At 38.9% G+C, this 20,523-nt stretch overlaps 1 protein-coding gene across 2 annotated transcripts in view; it reads left to right on the top strand.

Moving 5' to 3' along the window:
- KIAA1328 (KIAA1328 ortholog) overlaps positions 1-20,523 on the top strand; it is a 175,209-nt gene that overhangs the window by 99,863 nt on the left and 54,823 nt on the right. For both annotated transcript variants that reach the window (XM_072360499.1, XM_072360501.1), the window contains one exon: positions 17,138-17,823. In XM_072360499.1, coding sequence (XP_072216600.1) covers positions 17,138-17,823 — 686 coding nt within the window. The remainder of the gene's footprint in view (positions 1-17,137; positions 17,824-20,523) is intronic.

Below are 20,523 nucleotides of genomic sequence, written 5' to 3'. Positions count from 1 at the left end.
ACTCTGATATGAGGCTGTAGTTTTCTGTGCTAAAAGAAGTTACAGCTATTACTTTCTGACTTAGGTAATGCCATGAATGCAGTACAAGCAGGTGCAGGTGCCAATTTTTTTTCAATCAGAATTGAATTCAGAGGTTAATATTGATGCAGTGGAAGACAGAAATTTCAATACAAAATATGAGACTCCTAGAGTTCTAGTTAGTTGCCTTTGATGAATTGAAATAAATTCATATTCTCCTATTAAAAGCCCAGAGAAGAAACTGAAATTCAGCTCTGTATGCATGATTCTTTTTAAAATGAAGGCTAAGAAAATCCCAATTGATACATATAAGACATAGCTTTTTAATTTATTGTTCAAGCATATGCAAAAAGGCATTAATTTTCAGTAATATAAAATTCTCAATGTGTATTGCCTGGAGCTATGGTTTTGAACCTAAATTGCATGTATTTACTAAGCCATATAGCTCTGCAACTTGGAAAATGGAAGTGCATTTCCAATGTGTGCAGAGATTGCTACTGTTAAAACCAGTTGTAATTTATAAATGAGAAAAATAAAGCTTCAGATGGCAGATGAAGAGACACCTATACTGACTCCATATGCTTGGCTGCATGAGGTACATTCCTGGAAATAGGAAGCAAGTGCCATATTTTAAGGAATTTCAGAAGTCAAGCATCAAGGGGTAATAGAGTTGACCTCCAATTTCAGAAATCACAAGCTAACGTTTGAGAGCATTTTACTTCCAAACTTTATTTAAAGCTCTGCTTAGCAATCAGTTTTATTATAGCGAGGATTTTTGGCTGGGAGGCACATTGGTTGTACTGCTACCTACCTGACTTTTCCTTTCAGTAGGAGATACCGGTGGCCAAGCTGGTACTTCAGACTCTGTGCGGGTATAGTTGGGTTGGCCTAATGTCCGTGGTTTCATAAGTGGGGTTTTCCATTCTCTGCTCTTTGAATCTTGAGCAAAGGACAGTGAAGTTGGCTTATATTTCAAACAGGAGTTTTTCCATTTTCACTGTACTGTCTTCCTGGTGTTGAAAGATTTTAACTGGTGTTTTTCTATCAGCTTCTTTCTCGAGTATCCATTATCTGTTGCTGCAGTATGTTATCTAAAGGCTGCCTCTTGGTATTCTCAGTGGGTAATTGTCAGCGCTGGTGCTGCTCACCCTGCAAAGGTGTTAAGGAAATATAGGTTTTGGATGTATATTTAGTGTAGAATTGATTACACCCTGTGTTCCTTCCATCTAGAAGTGAAGATTCAATACAAACACAACTTTATTTTTTCCAAAATGATATAACTCTGCTTTCAGTATAGATTTGAAAGGTCACGGAAAAATGAGTGTTGAAAACATCAGTGTTATCCTATTAGATGAGAAGCACTAGCATAATGAAATAAAACTATGACTTCCATGGTTCTTGCTTTCTGCTCTTAACTTGGCCAAGTTAGCGTGTCTGTTGGTTCTCATATGAATAGGGGAAAAAAAAAAAAAAAAGGAAGTTTCAGTATATTTTCTGTTAAGTTTTTTTTTAATCATTCATAAATATCCATACTTGCTTTCTGAGGACAGAATTTCAGCCTTATTAACACACAATGTGTAAATTTGTACAAGTACGGAACATTATTTTACCAGCTGAACTGTGAAAATGACAGGTTTAAAGAAAATGCTGAGAAACACATCCTGGATGAATAAGGCTTCTATTTTAGGAAATACAGAGTGGCTTTAAAAGCAAATGCAGGACAAGATTTCTGAGTAGATATTATATCTTTTATTAAACTAGACTGGCACGCCTGGGAAAATTAGTAAGGTTCTGGGCAGCCAAACCTTTTTTGAGGTCTGAAATGGAAGTCACAGATTTCAAAGCTAAATACAACTTGAGAACAGTTACAGTTTGGTTAATACGTAGTTTGGATATTTAGGTGTTTGTCCATCAAACTGTGAAATCCTGGGTTCCCATAGAGTTATTTAGCAAATGATTTACTTGAAGTCACAGATAAATGCCATACATAGTGCTCGGTCTTTTTCAAAAGTAATAGTGCTGGACAGATATCCAGACTATTATGTGTTGTTAGCAGTCTGCTCTCATGCCTGTTAGTGTTTAAAAGCTAGAATGTTGTTTATAACCGTGCTTGTATTTGTTTCAGATTTGGAGGAAAGGAGGGGTTGCTTCCAGAATGTGAGGTGATTACTGGCAAAGCCAGGAAGTTTTTCTACTGAATTAAATCCTTTGTCAAATGGCACATTTATTTTCAGGGAGACTATTTGGACAATTCAATGAACTTGAAATAGTCCGGTTACTTTAGCACTGTGGATTGGAGAAGGGAAAATAAAGAGACAGAAGGCACAATTTTCATACTAAGGTTCCTCCCCTGCTTTACTGCTGAGGAAATGAGCTGCCACATCTGTTGTGCTGTGACAAGGTCTGGACGGGCTACACCCAGAAGTCTATATGGAACTGGAATACAGGCAGATGATGGAATTGTTTGAGCTGTAGGCTATCTGTGCTGTCACATTTAATGGCATACATTCAGCATCATCACAGACAATACTGAGGCAGAACACAAGAATGTGGAGCACCATCTTTTTTGACTCTTCCCAGGAATTGGTTTCTTATGTTTATTAATTACAGTGGTGCAGAGACACCGATTTTGCTGGTATGGTTATGTCAGTGGTGCCAAGAACAGGGACATTTAGCCAATTTATGGTAGATGTTTTTTGCAGCAGCATTACAGTGTGAGCAGTACGAGTGTAACCAATTGGATTTCTCCTTATGTATAAAGATTCTGTTGTTTTGGATCTGAATTACAGTTCTGATTTAATTATTTTTGTTGTTAGTGGCTAAATATTGGCGTTCAGATTGATAGCTAGAATTCCTTTCAGAGAGATTAATTTATGAACGATTTCTTAATATAAAAACTATTCATACTTCTCTTAACCCTTTGGAACTGCTGATGCAGTGGGGCCCTTCTGTAACAGTCTCCCACAGGACTGCAACAGGATTCCACGAGATTTTTATCTTCTGGAAGCTGGGCCACTTCAGCTTTGATTTTTATTTTATTTTTTCTATTTTATACGTTGGGTTTGCTGGGATTCTGCAGCTCAGTTGTCACTGAGATTCAGGGAGACCCCTTGTTATTTTGTGACCCCGGCGTCTTCACTGGTAAAACAAGGATAACAGTGCTTAGTTGCTGCCAGGTATGCTCTGGTATGATGTTTATAAATACCTCTCAGGGTTACAGGTTCTTTCCAAGCGCCTAATATTTCTGCTGATTGCATTTTAAGTAAAAAACTACGTGTTTGTGTGGTTGGGGTGGGGTTTCAATTATTTGATGTCAAGTTTTGTTTTATTTTTCTAATGATTTATGCAGTTGTTAATCAGCAGCGGACTCCTCCGAGGAAACTTCAGGGAGATCGTGCATTTAGAAACAATCCTGCTTCTAGTATTTTCTCTCCATTGTATTTTTCTTCCTTTGTTCTTTTGTTCTCCATTATGAAGGACATTTGCATGAAAACAAGATTTTTGTTCCTTAAGAGTTCATCTGCTCCTGCTGCTTATTCCCCACCTGGCCATAATCCTCTGTTTGTGACATCTCAATTGGTGGCTGTGCAAATGATTATGATGTCGAAGACAGGATTATGACTTCAGGTGAGAAACAAACAGCAGGAACAGGTGAACTCAAGAGAAATACACATCTCGATTTTTCTCTAACTATTTCTATGCTAAAAGCAGGAGCAAAATGCTGTCAATAGGTTACATATGCATGTAGAAAATAACTGATGTATTGGCAAATTGTGTCATACCAGTGAGTAACACAGCAAATCTATTCTTAAAATTGCCCTCAACTTACTAGTCTAGTTTCAGGTATGGAACACTACAGTAGTGGGATAATGTCCCAATACTGTGATTAGGACATGGGTTTGGGGGTTTGTTTGTTTGTTTGTTTTTTCCCCAGTGTTACAATTGTTGTGAAAGGCTTCCTCTGTGTACCTGTGTTGGGAGGTGACTTCCTTAGTTCACACCCAATGAGATTTGGTTTAAAAATATAAAAAGAGAAAGACCCAAGCTATTGATGATATTGATGATGAGTTAACTGGGGTCCTTGATGAGAATGGGGTGTTGGAGCAGACCCCAATGTTCTCTGATATAATGAGAGGTTGTTGGTACAGCCTGATTTGGGTGATGTAACTAACATGAGATTATTTGTTTGGAAAATTCCTCGTTGACTGTGAAGGTATTGCTCAAGAGAAACCTTATCTAAGGATTCAGCTTGTGGAGTTGTGACTATGCTGACAGTTTTGGCTTAGGAAATACTTCTTGTTCCATTTTGCATGGTTTAAGGATACCTACTTTTGGATAGATTATTAATTTATTTAGAGATGTTGAATAAGCATTCTTTTTTTGTGTGTGTGCAGTTTGTGGAATCAGATGGAAGAAATTGTTGTCCTTTATTCATATGTTACTGGTTTGCATCAGGATGCATAGATGAAAATAGGAGGGAAGAGGGGAGTTAATATGCAAAGAATTAGACACTGAAAGTCATCCAGTCCGTAAGTTTGATATTTGAAGTGCTCCCGGCTTCAGAGAAACCATGGGGAGTGTTGTGTTTTTGGTTGTTTTTTTTTTAACAGAATTGAAGTAGTTATCTTTGGGATCCTGGTAATTAAAATTAGAAAGTTGGTAGCATTTTTATTGCAGGCAATTCTAGTGGTGAGATTAACATTAGATAATCTTATCATAAAATAACCAGACACCCTGTGATGATCTGACACATGAGAGGCTGCACAGAGCTCTCGGTCCCCCAAGGGCTGTGATTGTTTTATGGTTTTATCTCATGATAACCATGCTTTGGTTTTACCCTTTTCTAAGAGTTTCATACAGTACCCAGCTCGCTGCCTCCCCCCGTAAATTTGTAATTTAACACCACTCTAGGAAATGGCAAATCAGCATGAAACTATTAATCTTATCTCGTATCATGAAGCAGACACTGATCCAAGAGATTTGATTACTTTGCTTCTGGTCATTATCCAGAGTGAAAGCTGAGTTTGGACATTTGTATCATCAACATTTCTGTCATCAGAAAGCAAAAGATTTCAAAAACAAAGTGAAATTCTGCAATCGATCTCATTTAGTGTTTCAGGCCAAAAAAAGTACCGTGTGGCACTGAACTCCTTTAACTGGTCACTGCGATACACCGCAGCATGAAAGTCCTCATTTCTACTCGATGTCTAGAGCTTCTTTCCTAGTCATTAAAAGCGTGATGAAGGACCTGAATGTCAGGTATGTGGGCTCTAAATAATCTGTAGTGATTATAATGAATTCAGTCACAGTTGCCACAGGTTTGTCTTGCCTCGTAAGTATTTGTGAGACGGAACTTGCAGTCAGACTCTCTGCTGCCAAGTTGCCTTTTCATCTTTTGAGAAAGGCTGAAACTCGCTTCTGTTCAGTCCTGCAAAACTCAGTCTGTGTTAGCGTGAACCCCGTCCGGAAATAGCCAGCTGCATCCTCTACCCTCCAATGAATATATGGTGAATATGAAATTCAGTTTTAATTTGTATTACAATTTAGCTAATTAGGGAAAACACATTTTAAATACCTGACTGAGACGATACGATTTGCTTTCTTCTTTTCTTTACTTACAGCTTTTTTTGTGCAGCTCTTCTGAATATCTGCAACTTCCTATCTTCTTCTCTCCCATTATGCTTGTGACACTAGAAAGGATGCAGCCACTTAATATTTAATTATGAGGGAGGCTCAATCTCTTTTTTTCTTCTCCACTGGGATAGAGCTTTCTGCTGTACAACAATATTTGGAAATAAAACTTTTTACAATTTACAAATCCCGAGAGGTTTTACTGATGTAGAAATACACGGTAGGAATTTCTACCGTGCTCAACTGGATGGTTTAACTCTGTTTCTTGAGGGAGTGAATTTCACTGTTGACCTAATTTTTCTCCCACCAGAGTTGGCGCAGAGTGGTTTTAGACTGTCAGCATCAGAGCTTTGCTGTTCTTTGTAGAATCCAGAGTTTTGGAAGAAAAGCTGAAGCGCATCTCTTTCACATGGAATGAGGAAGGGCTAGGCTTGATATTTGGAATACTTGTATTAACCAGTTCCATCCAAAGGAGTAGCCTAGGAACCCAGACACAGGAGCTTTCCTCACTTTGTCACAGCTTCTAAAATCCCTTTGACAGCATGTGCAGCCTGTTGTCTTGATCGAGTTCAGAAATTGGGGAGTGACAGAGCAGAGAAAAAGTGAAATACAAAACTATGAACTTGTACAGTTTTCCTTGAGAAAATGTTCCCTTAACAAAGGAATTTGTAAGAAGAACAACTGTTAGGGTACTTGTTGGAAAGAGAACAGAAGAGGTGTGTAATGCCAGTTACAGCACAATAAATCCACGGTTCTGTATTGAAAGGTCTGCATCTTCATTCTGACTTGGGGGGGACTGTACTATAGGGATTTGTATGTGAAACTGACCTTCCATGCCATTAAGACTGCAAGCAGGGCATGTTGTTTTATTAACTATTAATGTGAACTATTTACGTCAGGTTCTGCAATGATGTTTAGTTCTTCTACATATTCTTCTGTCTTTATGACAAAGTCCTGCTTTTGTGCAAGGATTTTCCCTCAGGTACGTGAACATACTGTCACCTGTGAGCTTTTCTATACTATATTCCCGTTAGTAAACCTCAGGGTGGGTTTTACTTGGTCTGCCTGTCTGCAGTATCTCAGAACAAAGGCGATTGCCTCACAAGGTCACTGCTGTCCTGGAGTAGTGGAAGGCCTTTCAATTTATGTTGGTCACGCCCTTTTAACTTAATGTTCTCCTTCACACAAGCTGGTAGTGATGGATGTCCATTCAGATAACCTAATGGCCTACAGTAACTATAGGAGAGCCTTTATATCAATAATCCGCAGCCGAGGCCCATCAGAACAGACTGTCATACTGCTCTACACTACATCTAGGGCCATTTTATGCAAATAGTAACAGTGATACCATTGCTATACTTCACAGTTTCAAGCAGAACTATGAAAGATCATTTCTGTGGGTCAAGAGGAAGCTGCTCTTTGTGGCTTGATATATCAGAGGTCATTTGCTGCTGTCAGCTGTCTACCTGTAACTACTAAACCCATATCAGAATGACCGGCCTCAACTCTTAAGGAATCTCAGCCACAGAAAGGAGGTCTTCTGGGACTTCCTCCATGGTATTTTCAGTGTGTTGAAACTATTCAGAAGCCAGCATCACCATGGTGGGCTTCAAAAAGAAACAGCTGGCTTGCCCCTAGGGAATGAGACACGATTATTTGCTCTATGCCTCCTCCTGTTTGATTCAGCTTCTCCTGCATGCTTTCGTTAGTTAAGTTATGTATCTGGTGGATGTATTGCAAGTCTGCCAAATAGAAAACGTTTCATTTCTCACTAAAATCATGGCTTGTATGCCAAGAGGACCTTAAATTTTTGTGTTTAGAGAGCTGTTCCTTCCATACTCAAGTGATATCGCTAGCTTCTGTTGCTCAAAGGACTCAGGACATACCAGTCCCATGCACAGATAACTGAAGTAGGTATCAGGTTGAGATACTGCACTGTGCATCAGTTTAGGGAGATCTCCAGGGGTGATTGTATTCTGCACAAAACTTCTAAATATATGTGCTCTTAGTAAAAAATGTCCATGTCATTTCCAAGTGTCCTTTTCACTTCTATGGATTTCCTATCTAACTATGTAAGAAAATGTAACTGTATATTTCTCTGTAACTTAAAACTAAGGGGTTGACTTCCAATAGGAGTGGAGTACTTGTTAATGGAAAGGAATCTGACAGCTATCTTGTTAAACCAGTGTATGAGCTATGGAAAAACTGAAGCAGGAACAGGAATCATAATGTATATGTTGTATCTGCCAATGAGAGAGCTCTGCCATCAGCCAGAGAAGACATCATTTTAAAGCCAGATTCCTTGGCAGCAACTCTGCAGCTACCTGTCTACCAGTTCATCCATCCATATGTTGCACTGTACATGTCAATGTGCTGGGAATATAAATATTTTCTCAATATTAGTGTAAAATAGAAGTAGTGTATGCTTCCATTTCTGTGTACTCTAACAGGTTGATTTGTAGTTTTCCCACTCCCTTGTTTAAAGAAGTTGTTCCTGGTAGTTTAGTCAAGTTTCTGCCTGTCAGCTGCTCTGGACTGGCCATTTTATCTCATAGCTTCACTTCTAGTGACAGAGACATAAGCTATGTGATAAATGCCATCTTGTGTTTACTGGGAGATAGTGTGGGGTAAAAGCATGCAAGCTGTTGTCTGAAAGCTGATGAAACAGTGAGCAGTCAGTGCCTAAGCCGTTAGAGAAAGGTTTTCTAATATATGGTATACGTATTTTTGAATGTGGAGAGGTGAAGTGCCATGGTTCTGACATGACTTTTCTCAAGGACTTTATTAATTTTCTCCTCTCAAGATTATTTAACACAAAGCCATTGGGCTGTCTGTTGTTCTGCCTTGCACTACATTTTGTCTAGTTAATACAGAGCTATGCACTAGCTAGATTTTGATGTGGGTCTTGTTCCAGCCTTTGTTCTGAAGTACAGTGTCATTATAAAATGAGGAAGTCCTAAAAAGCTTTTATTTTTTTTCTATGTGCAACTACTGCTTTGACAAGATGAAGTGAGTCAGCCTGTCTTTAATGGTGTTGCATTGAAATGTCTTCTTCCGTGCAACTCTTGTTGTCATTCCTTGGCATGATCATTACTTGCAGGGCAGCTTAGAGGTCAATCAGGCAGAGCCACGGGGGCACCCACAGCTAGCCTCAGGATACTCCCTACAAATGTAAGATCAAAAGGGCAGGCAGATGAAAATTACTGTTTACTTTTTATGAATTATTTCCCAGAGATAGGATCATTAGCAGAATCTAAATGCTGCCTGGTTCGCATTGCAAGGGCACTCCTGGCAGTATGTGCTCACTTGGGCACACCTTTCCATTCTTTTAAAGTCAGAGGATTCTCTGTTTTTTTGTCTTTGTGGGATTTCTATATAATTTAAATAACTTTCTAGTTGTATCCTTTCCCCCAAAACACCGTCTCTGCCTCTGCACATGCTTGTAATTCTTAAATGTCTTCCATTTCTTTCCTTTGTTCGTGCAGCAAATTTCAAAGCCTACATGCATACCCTGGGGAATCAGCAGGAGACACTTAGCTTCTGAAGGAAGTAAAACTTTCTGGTAATCTGAGTGAGCACTGACTGGTACTTAAAATTCATCACTGGCCAATGGGTACCGCAGTTATCCCTACTGTAAACACAGGGGAAAGGGGGAAAGGTGATATTGGCTGTCATGGTGAGGTACAAGTTGGCAAATGCTGATTCAATGTCTGCTCCTGTGGTAATCTTCACACATCAAACTCTACACATTCTTATCCACATAAGAATCTGGCTTCTGTTTGATCACAGTAATCAGGGCTATTTAGGGGGGTCACGGTATATTTGCCCTTTTGTCTTGTGTCTGCAGCTATGAAAGCATGACTTTGGAGCAAATGTTGATTGAATTCTAAAGAGACTGGCAGTGGCTGGGAACATGTGTAGCTGCTGATATGCTAAACTTCTGATTCAAAGTAAAAAAACTGTTTGCTTTTTCAAAAAAAAAGCTTTGAAAAAGTTACCTTGAAGGACCAAATACACGGTGGACATTACTCATTAATGAAAACTGATATGAGCTTCCTTCTTATCATCTGACACGTTAGTACCCTTAATGCGAAATAATCAAATGCTGCCCATTGTAGGAATGAAACTAAGTCTGGCTACTAACCAAAATTAAATCCCTTATAGCTATTTTTGTATGTTCTTAAAATGTGTGCTCTGAGATTAAGCAGTTGTCCTTTTTTTACTTCTACTATATCTCTATACATCTATAAATATATTTCATATATATAAAAAATACAATTAAATATCTCTATATAATTAAAATATATATAGTATACTCCCTTACATCTCGTTTACATGCTACACTTAGGGAGCTGATGTCCAATGGCATCTCTTTTCTAAATCCTTACTCTTATAGCCTGGCTAGATAATTTGCATAGGTGTGTTTTTACTTATTTGGCATGATGTTTTCTGAGCATCACTGTTTTTTTGGCATTCATCTTGACAGCATCAGCTAGAGAACTTCTTGCTAGTGGTTAAAAGGATAAATTAAACATTCTGTGTTCCTTGTTTTCCTCTTGCATTTGTACAGGAAGTTTATGAGCCCTTGAACAATCAGAGGATCTTACATGTGGTTGAGTTGGGTCACTGGGTTCTCCAGTGTATAGGTCCTCTATACAAGAGTGGGTCTGGAGCTTAAGGAGCAATGTTCATAAAGCTGAGCGCAGATGCTAGAAAAATAAAGCAGTTGGCACTAGGCACAATATAGGCTTGCACTGAGCTGCAGGCAATCCCAGAAGTTTTCAGCCATGGATCTTGGACATCTAAGGTTAGATCTGCAAGTAGATAGGGGGTGTCTGAATGCTTCCCTTCTATCTTGAAGTCATCCTTACAGGTTCATAAGACATCTGGAGGCAACTGCTTTGGATCCAGGATCTGACATTCTTGCTGTGCATTTCTTGTAAACTTTACAACAAGGAGAATCAGTTGTGTAATTGTGCTGTTCTTGGTAATCTTTGTTGCTGAAGTCTTTTTGTTGTCATCTTGGAGAATGATGGTTTTTGAGATATCTTCTATTGCACTTAATGCTTTGTAGGCTTTTCTGTAATGTGCCACACAGATCCTTAAGTCTGTCTTCTGAGCTTGTACACTTTGAAGATGATACTCAAGTTCAGGTGGGTTTCTAGCAGCAGTCTCCTCTGCACTGCTAGGGTGGGAGAAGGATGGAGATGCTTTTTCTATCCAGTTGCTAAGAGAGTGCGGGGTATCCCTGTCAACTGATACTGTTAAATTAAGATTTCCATTTCCTTGCGTACGGCCATACCTTTACAGACAGGTGTAGATGTGTTGTAAAAAGGGCTATTTTTGGCTATACTATAGGATACCCTGAAGGTAATGAGTTGTTTATAGTAAATCTTGCTTATTCAATAATTTCCACTATATTTCAAATTAAGGTCCTAAATTAGGGTTAGTGTCATACTTGTTCTTCTGCTATGTCCTAATTCTGTTTTAAAAGCACATAGCTAAGGACTTTAATATGTTTTAGATTCAGTGCTTGTAAGTTATACTGAAATCCCTAAGGGAGCCAAAATAACTTATTAAAACCTTGCAAATGTTTTTGACTGCTGCATTCTATTATTTTCCATTCCAGCGGTAGCATACAGCCTCTGCTGATGGGCGGAGGAACGCAAACCTCCAGGGCCCATTAGACTTAACTTGTTTACTGCATTGATATCTATATGTTAAATGACAAGAGAGTTCAGGTTATTGAATAATTTAAAATTCAGCTCTAATTGGTGTCATATGACCTGGAAAAGGCCATGGATGACGCCAGGAGCATGCTGTGAAATTCTTATAAATAATTCATAAATTAGATCATTCATTTGCCTGGATGTCTTGTTAAATGCAGAAGTTTGTAAGTAATAACTGATGATATAACACCTGTAAGTATTTAGTTCATATGCTGGAAGGTAATCTACCTTGATGATCTTCTAGCAAAACCTGCCAGAGTATGAGAGTTAATTGCACTAGGGAGAATGCACTACATTTATTTGGGATGGGGCTTTGGCAAGGCTTACTGTGCAGATGTTGCATTACGCATTCTCTATCAGCTAGACAACTATTCTGTGTATGCCCATGTTAAAAATGCAGCTCATCACTCTTCTGCCCTTATTTCACATGAACTCCAAATGCACTGGGAAATGGTAGTGACCTGCTCTGCTCACAAATAGTATAGTTTTTGAAATATTTATCTAGGTCTTGAACTACTGATTCTTCAGTAAAATAAAGGGCAGAAGTAAAAAATTGAAGTCAGAAGATTGTGATTTTTCGTTTTTATAATGTTGGCAGCACATTGAATGTTAATAGTTAGACCTGGTGCTATCGAGATTAGTATGGTGGCATTTTTCTTCTGTGGTGCAAACAGGTCTGGTGTAGTTTTGTTTCCGAAAGCAAACATGTTTGCTTTATTTGTAGTGGTCAGATATTGCATTGCCATGTGTAGCTTACTCTTTGGGCTTAATGGGCATTCTGCTCACAGTGACTTCCAGGACTAAATGCGTAGACGCTGCACTTCAGTTTTCTTGGAGCACTGTATTATTAATGACTGCCTTATCAGCCAGCGTAAAACCAGTTTGCTGATCTGAAATGGAAGCATTTGTTAGAGATTATCTACAGTATTTGTGTAGCTGGAGAGAAGGGTGGCATGTTTATGAATGCAAAATATACACTTAAAGCTGAGTGCCAGCAAATGCTCACTTGCCACTTTGAATGCAGGTTTTTTGTGCACCTGGCATCCCGGCTCAAACCCTAATAACAAAGGGGAGAAAAAAAACACAAAAGCAGTGAAAACAGAGGAGGTGTTTCTCTGCTGTCAGCTAGCAGCAATGGATTCATTTTTTTGTGATGTGATCCTATTTTTATTTTTGTTTTGCTACACCTGTTCAGTATATTGAATTCGGTGGATTTTCACGGGAAAAATACAGGCTTGTGGCTGTCATTCACATATTGTTTCTCTGACTTAAGACCACTTGTTTTATTCAGTGGAATGTGGCAATCATAGCTGTACATAATTACTGCAGAAAATGGTGCTTCATTTCTTTATTTCGGTCAGCTTACTTTGTGAGTCACCTATGGCATCTATCTCAGGTACTAGCAGAGGCAGATGCTGTACCGTTATCGGGGCACCCTGTAAATGACTGGTGCTAGGTTACTTGTGTTAGAGATTTTAATAAGGATTTTATGATTTAAAGAAAAGAAGCTGATAGTCTTCAACAGGTCCTGGTAATTTACTTTGAAATCTTTACCATTTTACATCTTTCTTGATAAATTCTTATGGATTCTTGGAAAGAATGGCTCCTTAATCACTAGTAATGCATTTCAAATAGTCTTATCATTTGAAATAGTTGTTCTTATAATGGCTTTTCTGTTGCCCAGATAACACACCCAAGCTTATTTATAATGTATTCTCCTTATTCCAGTGACAAGAGCAAGTGCTTACACTGCTGATAGATCTGCAAACCCCAAACCAGGCTTCATTCAGGTGATACCTCTACATCAGCAGTGTGTAGTGCTGACTGAGTTCCAGGTTTAGGATGCGTACCTTAATGAGTGTGTCAGCTAGGTCACTAATGCATGCCCATGACACTCTTTAAGGCGTCTGTGTATGTGGTAGTCTCTCATTTGCCCATTTAGAAACTCTCCCCTCATCTTGGAACACCTTTAAGACCCTGTATTTTTTTCAGGTTGCTGCTTCTGACTGTGCTTGGCTCCCTCTGGGCTCCCGGCTCTGTTCTTCACAGTGAAGCAGTTCTGAACTTGCATGTTCCTTGCTGCGTTTCTTCCCTATATAAACACCAAGGCTGAAAATCTGGTTTAGAGAAATGTGCTCAAGATGCCATCAAGAACAATTTTACTTGATTGCCTCTCAGTATTCAAGTGTATTTTAGCTATGAACTATAAAGCCAGGTGCTCTGGGTTAAACTCTGGCCCTGCTGACATCTACAGGAGTTTTCCTGTTAACCTTAATGGCTCTGTATTCTTCCCAGTATATGGATGGACTTATAGCTTTTGTCCACTGAGTGCAGGACTTCCCAAGTTAACGATTCGGGTCTGTTTCCTAAACGTGTTCTGTGCACGAGTTTCTACCTGTGAAATCTGTCAGGATGTTGCTTCTGTGGAGATCATAAGATTTGATCTGCTGGTGGCATAGCTCTGGCCATACAGATCCCCGTGTGCTGTATTCAGTTTTTAAATGTCTCCTCTACCAGAGCCACGCGCTGACAATGCAGAGCACGCAATCTGCATGTAAGCATTTGCAGAGATTCTAATGCTGCATGCATAAAGCTGGTGTGCTGCTGGTCTGTTTGTAGGAAGTTTTAAGGACTGGATGTTTGTTTAAGCTTTGCTCTGAATCCCTGAGCAAAAATTACTGGGATTGCAGTGAAGATTTCTTAGAGCTCCGCACCTGTCCTCCCTTTTCATCCCTTCTAAAGATTATTTGAACTATTTTTTAATATCTCCTTGTTTCTGTGCAAGAGTTTCACACCTGTTTTATGAAATCTTATTAACTCCGTTATGCTGCAAGGAGCAGTCTGAATTTTTGCTTGTTTGCTTAAGCCTCAGTTATAGGAAGTTGTATCTTTAAATACTATACAGCAAGCATAGGAGAACTCCACAAAGGGGAAAGCACAGCTGTTCCATCATGGTCCGTCATGGTTTTCACGCATCCCATAGGTAATATCTTTCTTAAACTCATCTTGTAAGATTACTTAATTCCGTATGCTTATGAGTCTTTAGACTCAAGGCAGTAGATGAGTCTTTACGGTTTTTTTTCCCACTTTTCCCTTTCACCTGGCCAGCATCTTACAGGTTTGTCCTGGTGTGTTCTGGTTTTATGATTCTTTCAAGGATAGAATTCAGGCAGTTTCCTGCAGCCTACATCCAGCTGTAGTTTTCAATTAAAGCATTAACAGAAAAACACGTATTATGTACAAAGTTGTTGGCTCCCAGTAGTTCATTTTTCTTTGGTATTAGAATTTGCAAAGTACTGAGTAGCCTTCAAAGGCATGTGAAATTGGAATTCAGTCTTCTACCTAATGTGACCTCCTTCTTCTAAAGGAATGGAAAAAAAAAAACGAAACCCACTTGCATTCGATGACATTAATGAGAATTTCCCCCCCTGCAAACATATTGTAACTGTGAAATAACATTAAAGTTTCTCTGCCTTGTTATGAAGTCTTTAAATGTCAATGCCATTACTGAGACCATCGGGGCAGATTTAATGGTGGCCAAGGTCAACAAATGCTAACTGGTACCTCTCTTTTAGGGCCTTCGGGGACTCCTAATGGAGTCTCAGCCATGAAGTTAATTTGCGATGTGGGCCTTTATTCTTAAATCTGCTCCGATGATTATTTTGTACCATCTCCATGTGCTTAGATTTCTTAACATTCTCTTGTGTCTTCAGTCAATAAAACAACGGCTAGAATAAGGAAATTCCATTATTCTGTGGTTTACATCTTTCTGTATTATTCGCTCCTTTCTACTTTACGGGCCGATGAAAGTCAGGTGTATTCCTTCTGTAGATGACCCTACTCTGTCATTTCTGATAGGATCTTACAAAAACTCTCTTGGATCTGCTACCACCTGCTGTCCCAGAGGTCTGGGCCACTGGGCATGTCGGACCCCCTTTTCCATAGTTGCCCGGAGTGCTGAGCTAGCAAAAGGTGGGAAATGAGAGACAGCATTTAACCACAAGATTCTCTCCCTTTCCCTTTTCTGCAATATTTCTTCCTGTTGCTGGTCGTTCCCTTTATGTATTGCCTAATTTAGATTTTTAAAGTTTCGTAACCTTTATTTGCCTAGAAAATACTGCAGACAAAGATGGCAAGATGCAAATAATAAATAACCAAACTTCGTCTTTTTGGCAGCATGTTGCATTTCTGCTCACTTGCCCTGCCAGCCCCTCTGACTTTAAAATATTTTAATGTCCTGCACTTTTCACCCAGTGCAAGCACCAGACTTTCCTCAGACATTTAGCAGTGACATTAATGCAAATGCTTCCAACTTACCGGGCCCTTTGGGGCAAAACATGACATCCTTGGCTTTCAATCAGTTGGCGGAGAGGATATTTTTATATCCACAAAACTAGAAATAACAAAATATCAGTATTCAGGTGCTAATCCATGTTAATTTACATTCTGAGAAGTATACCAGAAACTTGTAATTGGCTGTCTTCAAGAACAGCAGAGTATATTTGGTATTTTGTTTATTTATAAAAAGGAATTTAAATTATGAACACTGCATAGATTAGGACTGTGTCTCTCTCCTGATCGTCACTGGACACTTACTTGCATCCCTAAGTTCTGCTGTTGTGGAGCTTGCTGGCGGACTTTCACTCTATGTCGACGATACCTATCTGTTGTAAGCACTGCTAGAATGTGAATCACACTTTACTCACTATCTGTGGATTATGAATTTCACTGCTGAAGCTCTTTCACTGAAGTGGTTTCATTATTTTTTTTTTCATTGCCTGTAACAAACCTGGTGTCTGTTATAACAAAACAAAACAAAACTTTGTGAAGAGTCCCAAAGGCTGAATGATTTCAAATTCAGTATATTATTGAAATTAATGCAAAAGACATGGAATCACAGAATGGTTGTGGGTGCCTGATTCACTATCACTCTGATGTGCATAGCAACTCAAATGCTTAACCGCCTAGATGAACCATAGCGTAAAGATACTCTGAGATACAAGCGGGATTTTGACGTGTGTTGCATAATATCCATGAGTATAACAAAACCACTAGAATTTGCTTGCACCGAGTTGACAAATGTGAATTACAGTTGCTTTCTTTCTTCAGAGTTTTATCAGAGTATAATCACTTGCCCAGCTTAATTGAAAAATCACTTACGTTTATAGCTGAATTTAAACATGTTTTGTATTTAAATGACAGCTTTTGATGTACAGCCATTTTTTACAGAAAGTAGTTGGTTTTTATCTGTGTTTCTGTAAAGATATTTCAAAAACTCTCATCAAATTTCCAGCGATAAGTAATATCCCATTCAGTGCAAGGTGAAATGTTTTACATCAAATCTCCTGCTGTGTAATGGCCAATCAAAGAGTATTTATAGAGGCTGAATGGATTTTTTGGCTCGGTATTCAAAATTAAACATTTCCAAACATTAACATTTAATGTTTTTTGCCACTCTTCAAGTTGATTTTATGTAACCCTAGATGCTCACAACTACTTGATACTCTGAAGCGACTCATTTTATGCTGAGCATCCTGCAGGCAGTAGTTTTGCATTTATTACACTTGTGTAGATTGAATGAAATGTATATTTGATAGCAGACCCATGTCTGTCTTTTGGTAAACATTTTGTCAAGGTGGTCTGTACGTCCATCAGCAGGATGCAGTGAGTCTATTTCCGAGCGAGCCTGTTTAAATTGTGACATTACTGAGTGAAGATCCATTTTATTAATTCAGAAGAAATTGTTTCTCTTGTTTCAGATGTCTGGTAAGAAGTCCTCCTGCCAGCAACCACCCTCAGAACTAGATGGCTCGTACTTAGCTATTGCAAGACCTCAGATTTTGTATAAGAACAGTCGAGCATCAAAGGCTGGAAGCCCAAGCCGTGTAGCATCGTCACAGCCTTGCAGGAATAATCATAACTATGGAACTGAAATCATTTACAACCATCAAGATCGTCCAAAAGAAAATCCCTTGGATAATGGTTTGCACAGAAAGTGCAACAATATGATTTCCTCAGTCAAGCAGAGGAGCCCTCACCATGTAAAACCAGCTCAGGAAATGGACCAAAAAGCAAACGAATTTCCAAGCACATGCCCTCCACAAATGATTCATGGCTGTGCCTGCAAGCAGGTAGAGAGTTCAGGTAGCGTTCAGAAGAGCCACCATGTCATCCAGGTACCCAGAAGACTCTCTGGGCCAGCTCTCGAAACCTGTGATTATTCCAGGCTCTCTCGAGTTTCTGGGCTGAATGACAGCAGGGGTTCAGGGTCTAAAGAAACAGAGCAAGCTAAAAAGTTGTCTGAAGAAAGAAGGCAGCAGCTGCTTCTGCAGAAGATGGAGCTGGAAATTGAAAAGGAACGTCTCCAAAATTTGTTGGCTAAACAAGAAGCAAAACTGCTCCTAAAACAACAGCAGCTACGCCGCTCCCAAATGGATTATAACAGGTGATTTCAAGATTCATATTAAAAAAAAAATAAACTCTAGAATTTCTAATGAGGACTTGAGCAATGGTTATAAGGGGAAAACGGAATTTGTAAAATAAGATAAGGCAGTACCTGTGGCACAATTTCTCTGTAACAGTGATTTAGAGGAGAAGAGACTTTTTAGTATATTAGCATATACTGTTGGGAAACAGCATGACAGCTGTGGAAAGCAGCAGAGGAAAACAGTATGTGGTAGAAAGAAAGGCATAAGAAAAGCAGTTCTAAGAGACTGGGTAGGAAAAGGAGAGTATTAGAAGAAATTGAGAGCTTGATCTTAGTGCAGGCACTTCAAGGAGCATAGACGTTTGGCAAGGGAGCAGTGTGTGTAGATGACATAGACGTGGCATTCCTCTTCTTTACTCGGAGAGGTCAGTTTTGAAATATTGCACCTTCCTGGGTGGTGACTGGAAGAAATACCTTTTACAGAAAAGATGAAGACCATTTTATACATTTAATACATACATGTGGCAGAGGAAGGAGGTCCTGTGATACAGGGACGTTTTCCTTTCAGAGATATTTCTGCAGGCGAGGATGCCGAGGCAGGGGCAGAAGACCTGCTTAAAAATTAAAAGGGAAGGGTGATAACCACAGAAATGTGGAATGTGGCTTCAAAAGCCCTTGCGATTGTTAGAGAAAGTGAGAGAACATCTTCCTGACAGTTTAAATGGAGACTCTGGCAATACGGATAAACTGATTTATTGGTATCATTAAACCAAGAAGGGGATTGGGTTAAAGCCACAGAGCAAAAAGTTAGACTAGCTGGTATAACTCAACTGAGTGCGAGCATTTCAGAAATAGGAGGCTAAAGCAATGGGAGAAATCTGTCAGTCCTTAAGAAAAAAACAATAGGAAGGTTTCACAAGAAGTCTTATTTCAATATTGCTTTAATGTGGGAACTGCTGACAGCATCCCACAAGTGTCTGTAATACCTGACCCACTTCCTGCTTGCATGCATTATAACCACCACAGAGGAACATATCACTTTCTCTGCTTATTAACAGCCCTCTGGTTACTTTTCAAACTCTGAAAGAGAATACTGTAACTCAGATGATCTTTTGTTTGGCTTCTTGGGCCCTGCCTTACACTGAGAAGAGTATGTTTATTTAGGCCTTAAATGTTTGTTTTACCAAAGTCAATCATAATTGTGTGAGTTGAAAGTGGCTGAGGCTACAAACAAAGAATTATAACTTAAGGCAAAAAAAGAAGCAGGAACAGATGGATTCTTAATCATCAAATACTTTAATTCTATGCATGCAGACCTCTAAAGAAAAACAAGTAGAATATGAAGGATGTACAGCCTAAGTCTTTTGGAGTTTTGTTTCAAATAGATAATTTTCAGACTTATTTGAGGCATCGTCTGCCCAGGGAAATAACTAGACCTTAAATATCTCTGTAATGTTGTGCTTGTTAATACCATTGTGCCTGTTTTAGCCTCTTTTTTTTTTTTTGACTGAAAATGAAGGTGGTTCACAGAGCTCGTGTTACTTAAGAAAAAAACAGAAGGAAAAAATGCTCTGAAAAAGATCATATGATCAGTATGAGCACTGAATCTGTTTTGTGATCTCTTCAGAGGTGAAGGTGAATGCAGTTTTGACCATATGAAGCTCAATTAGACTTCACTGTGCTTGCTTTTAAAAAATACTCAGTCTTTTTAGAATGAAATGTTTGATATTTACAGACAAATCTCGTAAGCATTATGAGATTCTATTTCAGTTTTGTCTGTATAATTCTTTTGCACTTTATAACAGGGTAATTTTGTGTACTACACAAACAGTAGAAATTTGTTTAGCTAAGCTCGAATACCCTTGCTTCTTTGGCAGGAGACTCTAACCTAGTGCATCTCTTAACATCATGGCACTTTAAAAAAATAAATATATAACAAAAATCCATTTCCACGTTGTGTTTGTTTTTGTCTGTCCTTCTTCATGGGTGGAATGCTGGTTGAGGTCCATTTTGAGATGCCGAAAGTATTGTCGTTCAGTGACAAAAGATGAAAGGTCTGACCATTTGTAATAATTAGCTATTAACTCTTTTTCTCTTATGAGAAGTATGAATTGATCCTTTTTTTTTTTTTTTCTTTCTTTTCTTTTTTTTTTTTTTTTTGACAACAGTGCTTTATAACTGCATCTTAATTTCCCACATTTCTCTATTTAGGCTCAATTGTTCATAGTACCTTCAGTCTGCAGTTTCTCTGGATGTGAAGTAGTTGCTCAGCTATCAAAAATGGTGGGTTGGCAGGGAAAGAGGCAGATCAGTGACTGATACTTCAATGGCTTCAAGTTGTACCGGGGATATTCATTTTCTAGGCTGTGAAAAACTTCTTCACTGATAGAGTGGTTGAGTTCTGGAATGGGCTGCCCAGGGAGGTGCTGGAGTCACTGTCCCTGGGGATGTCCGAAATTGTTTTTATGTTGTATGAAGGAACATGGTTTAGTGGCAAAATATTGGTGATAGATGGGCTGGATGATCTTGGCAGACCCTTCCCACCTTGGTGATTTTGTGATTCTATGATTCTATGAAGGCAACCACCCCAGAATGTATAAAAGTTTCATAAATGGCAAAATATTCTTTCTTGGTTACATGGATAAATCTGGGTAGGTAAATCCCAGAAACAACAATTTTATTTAAGAGGGAAAAATGCCTCTATTAGTGACATTTTCA

This window comes from Excalfactoria chinensis, chromosome Z (assembly GCF_039878825.1).
Source record: "Excalfactoria chinensis isolate bCotChi1 chromosome Z, bCotChi1.hap2, whole genome shotgun sequence".
NCBI classification, from domain to species: domain Eukaryota; kingdom Metazoa; phylum Chordata; class Aves; order Galliformes; family Phasianidae; genus Excalfactoria; species Excalfactoria chinensis.
This window is presented reverse-complemented; position numbering and strand designations above follow the sequence as displayed.